The 9,512-nt window shown below is 39.2% G+C and overlaps 1 protein-coding gene and 2 non-coding genes across 3 annotated transcripts; 2 read left to right on the top strand and 1 right to left on the bottom strand.

Annotated features, from left to right (window-relative positions):
- Positions 1-483: 483 nt before the first annotated feature.
- dhrs12 (dehydrogenase/reductase (SDR family) member 12) lies at positions 484-6,949 on the bottom strand. Its single transcript, XM_069720833.1, has 10 exons — positions 6,788-6,949; positions 5,635-5,768; positions 4,949-5,031; positions 3,966-4,058; positions 3,797-3,878; positions 2,770-2,831; positions 2,535-2,639; positions 2,342-2,432; positions 1,286-1,423; positions 484-960 (listed from the first exon to the last, which is right to left on the bottom strand). Exons 1-10 carry the CDS (start codon positions 6,841-6,843, stop codon positions 848-850), a joined length of 957 nt encoding a protein of 318 aa, XP_069576934.1. The 5' UTR covers positions 6,844-6,949; the 3' UTR covers positions 484-847.
- Positions 6,950-7,247: 298 nt separating this feature from the next.
- Positions 7,248-7,356, top strand: trnal-caa (transfer RNA leucine (anticodon CAA)). The gene is made up of 2 exons: positions 7,248-7,285; positions 7,311-7,356. It is a non-coding gene; the product is annotated as a tRNA-Leu (tRNA).
- Positions 7,357-8,101: 745 nt separating this feature from the next.
- Positions 8,102-8,210, top strand: trnal-caa (transfer RNA leucine (anticodon CAA)). Its single transcript has 2 exons — positions 8,102-8,139; positions 8,165-8,210. It is a non-coding gene; the product is annotated as a tRNA-Leu (tRNA).
- The last annotated feature ends 1,302 nt before the right edge of the window (positions 8,211-9,512 follow it).

Genomic DNA, 9,512 nt, shown 5'->3' with positions numbered 1-9,512 from the left:
CTGAGCAACTTGAACCTGCAAATATGACATTTTTACTTTGAGATTTTATTTATAAATTTTCTCTCACTTGAATAATCCACTAATGTTAATTTCAAAATAAGTATATATCGGATGAGAACATTTGTATCTAAGTAAAGCTTTTCATTTGAAATTCTGCAACATATTGTCAGTGTCTGATTTAGTAATTTTACGAAACTTGACCTACAGTACATTTCAGTTTGTATGTGCCAGAGGAGTGTTGATGCTTTAGTTCATCTATTTGAGTTCAGGTCGTGATGCTAATGCAGCACTTTGACTACTCTCTCCTACCACTGGGCATTGTGTCTGTAATTACAACGCAAAACACATGGATGCAGATGATTAACACAAAGAAAAGTCTATTTCTATTTAAGTTATACTTGAAAAGAACTCAAATTAAACAAGACCCAAAACAGAATACAAAACTCCGGGGTGAAACATGACCACACACTTTTGAAATACAAGTAAGCAGACAAAAATTGTATGTTTAATAAAATCAAATGATGCATTTTACAGAAATTAATATAGAAAATTTATTTTTTGTGTGTATATATATATATATCTCCCTGTACACTTGAATACAGTAGGCAGCATTTTATATATTTTAATTTATATTTAAAAAGCATAATAGTGAAAAGCTTCAACAAGATTCTTCTTTCCTGATAAACAACTTTAATAAACGTCAGAACAGTTTCTAAATGAAGCCTGTTCTTTGAGGTATTAGTCAAAAGTGTTTTATACATTGGGAAAAAAGAACTGCATGTAAACATTGACAGTAATTAGTAAGGAGTGTTTGGCTTCAAAAAGAGAGGAGCATTTAATAGAAATATTAAGGTTTGAACTTGAGAGCGAACTCCTGCAGCGCGGCCAGAAGCTTCTCCTCCTCCTGCGGTGTGGAGCGAGAGGAGGCGAGCGGCAGGTGTGTCGCCACCGCTTTACGATCTGGAAGAAAAGTTTGTGGAAATATATGAGACAACAGGAGAGACGCCAAAGTTCAAAGTTCAGAAACTATTGTTTGGCACTGGGCAGGAAGTGCACGGTACAGGTTAGCGCCTGCTGCTGTGAACAGAGATGATAAAAGACGGAAACACACAATAAATATGCCATGAAACATACATTTTGGGTTAAAAGAGGCTAAAATAATTCACTGTGGTCACAGTGATACACATTCACATTGTTACGCTTTGACTCTCGCCTCTATTATGTTGATTAAAACCAGTTATGACAGCAGAGAGAACACAGAAAGTTTCAGGAAGTTGTGTCTGACCCTGGAAGAAGAGTCCGCTGGGATTCTTGGTGGCGGCAGCGGACACAGCGAGCCAGACCACGGTGTCGGCCCCCATGGCCTCCGTCCTCAGCCTGGACTGCATCTTAGCGTGGAATGAAGGCATGGACGACTGGACCGCTGCAGAGAGAACAACAAAACTGGATCGCGGGCAAAACTTACACGTATTCACAGATTTGAATGTACAGTAAATACACGGCTTGATCTTACAGTTCTGACTTTATCGTAGTCTACAGTGAAGTACACAGCCCTGATTTTGTTTTACTGTCACGTTTCAATTGGGACTTCGGAATGTGGTCATTAATATTAATCATATTCACTTATTATTGCTGTTATCATCATTATTAGTAGTAGTATTGTTAATGTGCAATTAGTTGTGTTTATAGCACACTCAGATACACTTGTACTTTAAATTATTCATGTTGACTGGAACTGTTTGAACTTGAAATATATTAAAACTACACAGAATAAACAATCTGAATAAGTAGCCTTAAGTAGGTCTCTGCAAACTTTCAGTATTTTCATACACTGAACAAGAATTACTGTCTCATGGTTGTATCGCTCTGCCAACCAGTCAAGTTGCAGTTTACGTCCATGTCTGTCCAGACCTACATAATATATGTCGTAATGACTTGGAAGAAATTTGGTTTATAAAGCTGTGTGACAGATGTATGGGACGGCCTTGAGGTCACAGTGACCTTTGACCCCAAAAACTGAATCGGCTCATCCTCGAGACAAAGTGCATGTTGGTGCCAAATTTGAAGGATTCCCATCAGGGGGAGTCTGGAGATATCATGTTCATGAGAACGCTACCGCCGTCATGGAAGCATAAACATGTTTGTTCGTTGCTGCCCTAAAATGTAGATATAATTCACCCTGTGGCCTCAATGTCAAACACAGTGACCTCTGGTGGCGGAAAGGTTACTGTTAGGTTTGGACTGAACCGCAGCTTCATGTAGAGTTCAGCAATGATGACATCTAAACTGCAGCAGAGCTTAATAGTTGTTAAGTTTTGAAATATATTTTTGCTTTGTTCACCTGGTGTGTCCGCCCAGCCGGGGTGCATGGACGAGAAGTGGACCTCTTTGTGCTGAGAAGCCCATCTCTCCGTCAGAATCACCTGCTGCCTCTGCGGCACAGAGACAAACACACATGCACGTCAGTGACGATGAATACACGGTGCCACAGTCTCCATCTCCGTGGACAGCTGATGGAAATGCGTCTCTTTTACTTTATTCTGAGCGTAGGACATGGTGCCGTCAAACGTCCCCTTCTCAAACTGGAGGTCGTCCACGTTCATCTTCTGCGTCAGCATGCCGCCTGACGACACGGTGACCTGCGGGGGGGGGGGGGGAAGACACGGCTGCAACTTTAGATTTTTTTACTTTGAACACCGGGAGTCCGTCTGTTCATCCACAGACTGTAATGATGTGTTTTTTTTCTTCTCCTGTTGAAATTCAACCCACCACTCTCGGGTCTTCCACCTTCTTCAGAGCAGGTATCAGTGCAGTGGTGAGGATGTACGTACCTGAAAATAAAGTAAACACAGAAGTTCAGCAACATTTACCTGCGCTGCCTGAAAAGCTGCACTCGATCATTTCTGACAACAAGCTGTCAAGTACATGATTGGGCACATTTTTTTTTTTTTTATCTTACTTGCTTATCATTTATCAAAACAACACTTACTGAGAAGTGTTTTATTTTGTTCAATAGACAAGATTTTTTGCAGCAGAGTGATTCGTTGCAGAATACATGCAGAAGAGCAGAGCCCGACTGATCCCGATATCTGAGGCCGATACCAATATTAAGGAATAGAAAAAAATTCAGATATCGATATATCAGCCGATATTCTTTAAATATACTTTACAGTTCATGTATATATATATATATATATATAAAATACACTTTTTTTTCTTTTGCAACGTGTTTTTTTTAAACACTTTAAACACTTGGAATAAAGATATGTGATGGAGGCAGGATGTTTTACAGTTTACTGTCCACACTGACATCAGAGCACTGAAACTATCAAGTTCACTGTGAATTCAAACATTAACTTAAAACAAATAACGATGAAAAGAAATAAAACAATCTGTAGTTTACCCCAAGCGTCTTCTCTGCATTGTGTTCTGTAAAAACATTCTTCTGTTGTCATATCGGCCAACATGCACACAGATACTAATATCTATAATATCTGTGACAGGCGAATATCCGCCGTTAAAATCGGCCAAAATATAAAATACTACAAAGTATTAAATAATCAACATGTCTCTGGTCCTGACTGAAATGTGTTTGTAGCTCAGAGTGTTGAAAACTAAAGTTGGCTTCAGATGTCTGATCAGAATTTTTTTTTAAGTTTTACACAATGTCGACACCATCTAAAAACTTTGGCTTCATTTCTCGAACTAAGCTTTCCAAAAAGACGCCGTTTAAGAACGGACATCCGTACTCGGCTATCAAACTGTTATTGGTTGGAAATGCTTTTCTTTTTCTTACCGAGTGTATTCGTGGCAAAGTTCTGCTCCAGACCCTCCTCGGTTAATTCTCTCTGGTTGACCATGCAGCCTGCGTTGTTGATCTGTGGGAACACGACGAGAGATTGAAGCGACAGTTAAAACCTGTGAGGGAATGACAGCCGAACCGTCACATATCTGCAGATACCTACCAGCACATGTAACGTGTTGTTTTCTGAGAAGCCCTGCGCAAACTCCCACACCTGCCGGGCACTCGACATGTCAACAATGTGGATGTGAACATCCTGGAAGTAAATAAGACAAATTTGTAATAACTTCCTGTTCAAAAGAGAGAAAAAACAAATCAAAGAGGAATTTTCCTTTTGTGATGTATTTGGGACTTTGTGAGGAGAGCGAGAGGTGGAGGAGTAGTGAACAGCAAACACAAAACATCAAAGAGGCTGTGATGCTGCTGTTGCATATTTTGTGAAGGCAATTCATTTGGAATTGATGATATTTTGGTGCTTTCACACAGGAAGTTAAATGGAGGCAGAGGGAGGTTTTGCTTCCCCTGTTGGGTGAGACTGCCTAGAAATCCATATGGAATCTTTCTGCAACTAATGATTATTTTCATTTTTTATTAATGATTACTTCCTGACAAATTATTTATTCATAAAGCCTGCATTCACATATTGCCGAGGTCAGCAATTAATGTCAAATGTGTAGCATATCATTGTATATTTCACGAAGGAGAGTGTTTTCCAGGCGTGGTGGAGAAGCAGCTTTATTCTCATGTAGTCACTTCATTTAAAAATGATGAATATAACTGCTTGTTTTGAGATTCTGTCAGCAGATGAGACAGATGAGTTTCAGCGGCACAAGTTAATATGTCTTTTGAAAAGAATAAAACTGGAAGACAGATGAGACGACACGGTAGGCAGTATTACACCCAATACTGCCTACAAGGTTGTATTAACCATGATAATAAACAGCTGAATATTTATGCTGAACACCCTGTTTTGGCCCCCAACTATTTGCCCACCGCGTGGAGGTGTTTCCGCTCAGTGTGTCTTCACTCTCAGTTCAGATAAGGTCAAAGTTCACACCAGAAAACCCTTTTAACAGGTGAAATGAGACTGAAAACTCAGAAGGAATTCTTCTTTCAGTGCAAACAGATATTCAACAAGTACTATACCTGATTTTTACTCCGTTCCACAATTTCATCTTTGGCTACTTCTGCTCGGCCTTTGTTCCGACACAACATGTGAACGGTTCCTCCTGTCGACATAAGAAGAAAACGAATCAGTGGACAAGTCAGCTGTAACACCTGGAAGACTTTTACCTACTGCGCAGGTAAAAGGGTTTTACATGCAAGTATGAAGAAGAACAGAAAGACTAAAACAACTTGAAATTTCAACACGCAAACAAATAATTATAGCAATTGAATATATGAGGATTTTTTTTTTTAAAGATATTTTGTTTACGAAGCCTAAAAGGCCAACAGAAGTTTGTACTTATATATTTCAATGTGCAATGCCAATAAATGTCTCTTCTTCTTCAAAAGGTGTTTTATTTTTGTTTGTTTTTAAACTATGATTAGTGATTTTTCCCATCGGGGTGGTATAAAAATAAACAAAAGGCAGCAATTCAATTGTTTATTTCCATTATTAAGATGACAATTAATCATCAACTCCATTTTTCTGATAGTGACAGCCTTACTTGCCATCCTTCAAAAAACCGGTGGAGGGACTTTAATCAAAACAAAAACAGGAAGTAAGACTAAAATGTGTGAACCCCTTTTTCTGTCTAAACGGTACCGTTTCCTACAAGCGGAGGGAACAAACAAAACAAGCTGTCAGCTGCCCACCTTCAAACACTCACCTCGGTCGGCGATTTCCTGCGCGGTGGCTTTCCCGATCCCGCTGTTGGCTCCCGTCACCAGGAAGGACCTCCCGCTCAGGTTCACCTCCAGGTCAGCTGGAGCAAAATGCTTCGCTGCAGCTTCATAGCCGCTCCTGTTCAGATCAGAGCAGCGTGACGAGTTCACCACACAAACACCAATATTACCACATGATCGTGTAACACTTAGTCGGAGTTGGGTTTAGTTCAAACTCGGTTCGATTTCACAATAAAAAAAACGTTTTTTGTTTTTTTTGTGCAGTTATCTTAACAACTGATTAATTGTTCATTCCAGTTTCTCGGATGTGAGGATTTTATGCTTTTCTTCGTCATACTTGATGGTAAACTGGGTGTCGTTGTCGACGTCGCATCTTTCGCTGTTTTGTAACATTTAAATGAGATATTTCTCAACAGAGCTTTTGCTGTTTCAAATTAGATGACGGCCTGTGTTATTTTTAACTGAGTTAAGATGGTTCAAGGAATGTTTGAGGGTTTTTTTCGTATTCTTACTTGTCCACTTGAAACGAAGACAAAGTAGGTGTGTGGAGACAAATATGTCCCTCTTTGTAGTTAAACAAATGATCGTGTATCATAGATGAAATAGAAATGTTCTCACACCATCATTCTGTCAGAGACTGATGTTCTTAAACAGTATTGGAAAGTACTTTTTGCAGAGATGCTATTTTCTTCTTCTTTACTTTATGACTACAAATTGTATCCGTGACGACCCCGTTTCATTAATACAACAGAAATGAACCGATTATTGATGGGCAGAAAAAAAACCCAGACAATCCTGATTTAATCCGAGATATCATTTAGGTCATTGATCCGGCAAAATATGACAACCTCGTGCTTCTCAAATGTGAACCGTGATTACTTTTGTTCTGCTTTATATCTTTCTAAATTTAAGATATTTAGATTGGGTTATTTGTCAGATAAAAAAAACAACAACAGCTTAACTGTATTATTTATATTTAGCCACAGCCCTGTGTACAGTATTGTGTAAACACTAAGAGTTAACTGTAACCGTACAATAGCTGAGTATTATATCATTATTACATGAGGTTTAACCGTGTGTGCTTGTCTTCAGGCAGTTGTCAAAGTTAATATAACAGAAATGATTGTCTCCACTTACTTTGTGTACTCCTGCAGTCCCTTCACGAACCAAACAGCATTCCTGTACATGGACATTTTAGCACATACGCGGCTGCTCTGTTTGTCTCCGGAAAACGCGTGTTTATAAACTGGAGGGAGACCACAGTCCAATGTTGTTGTTTCATAAGAATGACTGCAGCTGGTTATGTAGTGGAGTGGGCGGGGAGTCACGTGTGTGACCAGCGGAAGTGAATGAAAAAAAATATAATAAAACGTGTCTAGCGCCCCCGGCGGCTACTTCCGATTATTACAGTCAACACGGATACACAGCGATACTGGAGGCGACCCTTTGAGTTAAATAATATTATCTAAGCTCCAATATGATATAAACAAATTAAAAAAAAGGAAAGGAAAATAATTACTGTCCATATCAAACAAACAATATATAAACCGCTGAGATGAAACTAGGTAAACGGAAGTTTCGGCGGCAACCCGTAGTTGTCAGGATGGCCGAGTGGTCTAAGGCGCCAGACTCAAGGTGACTCCTTCCGGTGAAACGGGCCTTCTGGTCTCCGAATGGAGGCGTGGGTTCGAATCCCACTTCTGACACAGTTTTCTTGACGTCGGCGTCGATCTGACGTCACAAGCTGCTAACTTCACGACGAACCTTTAGCTGCGCTGTCCTCCGAGCGAAATGCCGTGTTTCCATGGTGACAGTGACACGTGCTAAAAGAGGGAGAGTAAACACCACCGGACACGTGTTTTCACTGCACTGTGACTTGAGCATTTGATAAGTCTGGACTGTGAAAAATGGTCTATGAGTATGACTGGAGGGATGGAGGCAGACTTGCAAGTATTAACAAACCTCGTTCTCCTTCAGGTCAATCACTTTCTGTTAAAATGTTAAAAGTTAAAACATAAGCTACACTAAATGTTGTGCATCTCCTGATAACGTACGGACTAAACTGCACTTAACCGCGTAAAATTATAAATTGTTGTATCTTCCTTTCTATTTTATTTCATTGAACGATTATCCTCCTGTAAAGATTGAGTAGCGGCCCCTGCGTGAAACGCTTACAGCACCTCGTGCTCCCAGGCGGTCTCCCATCCAAGTACGAACCAGGCCCGACCTGGTGTTACAAAACACACAAAATACAACCATCGTGCACAGAAGAGCAGCCTGTCATAATATCGTGTACAATGTCTTCGTGTCGAAACTGACTATCGCTTTTCAAATTTCGGCAAAGTCTTCAGTAGTTATCACGAAGTGCGCGCTACGACTAATGAAGCGTTACGGAAGAATAACGAAGTCGAGCAGTCAAACAGGTTTCTTGCTGGCTGGTTCTACGCAGTTGTCAGGATGGCCGAGCGGTCTAAGGCGCCAGACTCAAGGTGACAAACCTTCCTAGTGTGGGACTTCTGGTCTCCGAATGGAGGCGTGGGTTCGAATCCCACTTCTGACAATAACTTTTGATGGCGAAAGGCACGGCAAGCTTTTTGTCGCAGCTTTTATCAAGTCAAATGATTTATTTATATATGTATAGTATGTAGTATTGTTAGTGACAAAGGACAGGAAAGCAGAAAAAAAAATATATATACAGTATATATATTTTAATTTGTTTGTCATATTTGGGATTGGCTATTTACCAATTTATTAAGAGAAAGAGAGAAATGTGTTTTCATTTGATGCCTTTTTAAATTACGGAATAGTAGATAAAATAGAAAATCTTATGTAAATATAAAAACAGTTCGATAAAAAAAAACTGTTTAATTACCCTCATTTAACTCGGAACTGAGTTTATAGCCTACGATGATCAGTCACGTTATGAAAGCAGTTAAACTGTAGGTAATACACAGTACTGTAATCTGCACTCTAAATATCTGTGGACATATAAAATGTGAAAAAATATAAGTTATGAATGTAAGATAACACAATACAGTACTACAAAAAACAACAACTGTGTGCCTGAAAAACAGGACAGAATGTAGGAATAATATTTAGTCTGTTTTAAAAAGTAGCTACCGGTACTCTAAAAACAGTTGGTAAGATTATCAGTCCCAATCATCTATCATTTTTTCAGAGATGTTTTATCCTGTTTTAAATATACGGTAAAAATCCCCATCAGTTTTATTTGGATCTTCAAGCAGGGGAAACATGTCTAAATATTCCGTGATGAAAATTTACATTTTCTTAAACAGAGGTAATTCCTGTGAAGGACTATAGGCAAGAAAATGTAAAAATTTGGATGGGAGACCGAAGGGGAATACAAGGTGCTGCAAGCATTTTATTTCCTCGGCAGGGGGCGCAACTCATTATTTACAAGAGCAAGACGTTTCACAAACACAGCAGTCAACAACTATGACAGTTTCATCAGGTTGTGTTCTGCTACAACTTCACATTCTCTGCTGTGACGTCACCACATTCGTTTATGTGACATCATCAGGTTCTCTTCTGCTACAACATCACACTCTCTGCTATGACATCATCACATTCCTTTACGTGACATCTTCAGGTTGTCTTCTATAACCACATTTTGGTGTATTTTTGATCAAATATTAAATAATATTTTAATTTCTTTCTTTTTTTTTACAAAGGATTTATTTGTTTCATTGTTATGTTGCTATAGGTTCCTCCAAAATGATCATGTTTTCAGTAATTTGATATGTTTTTGAAACGACTGTCGATTATCTGAAGATACAGAAGGATAAAAACAGATGGAAGATCCAGCCTGAAGAAAAGTTGTCTGTGTTTTGGCGTCTTTAAA

This window comes from Brachyistius frenatus, unplaced genomic scaffold (genome assembly GCF_029030835.1).
Source record: "Brachyistius frenatus isolate BFR_SWC_R1_liver_20210118 unplaced genomic scaffold, ASM2903083v1 Contig_252, whole genome shotgun sequence".
Classification (NCBI taxonomy): Eukaryota; Metazoa; Chordata; class Actinopteri; family Embiotocidae; genus Brachyistius; species Brachyistius frenatus.
Note: the sequence above shows the minus strand (reverse complement) of the source record. Positions and strands in the feature narration are given on the sequence as shown.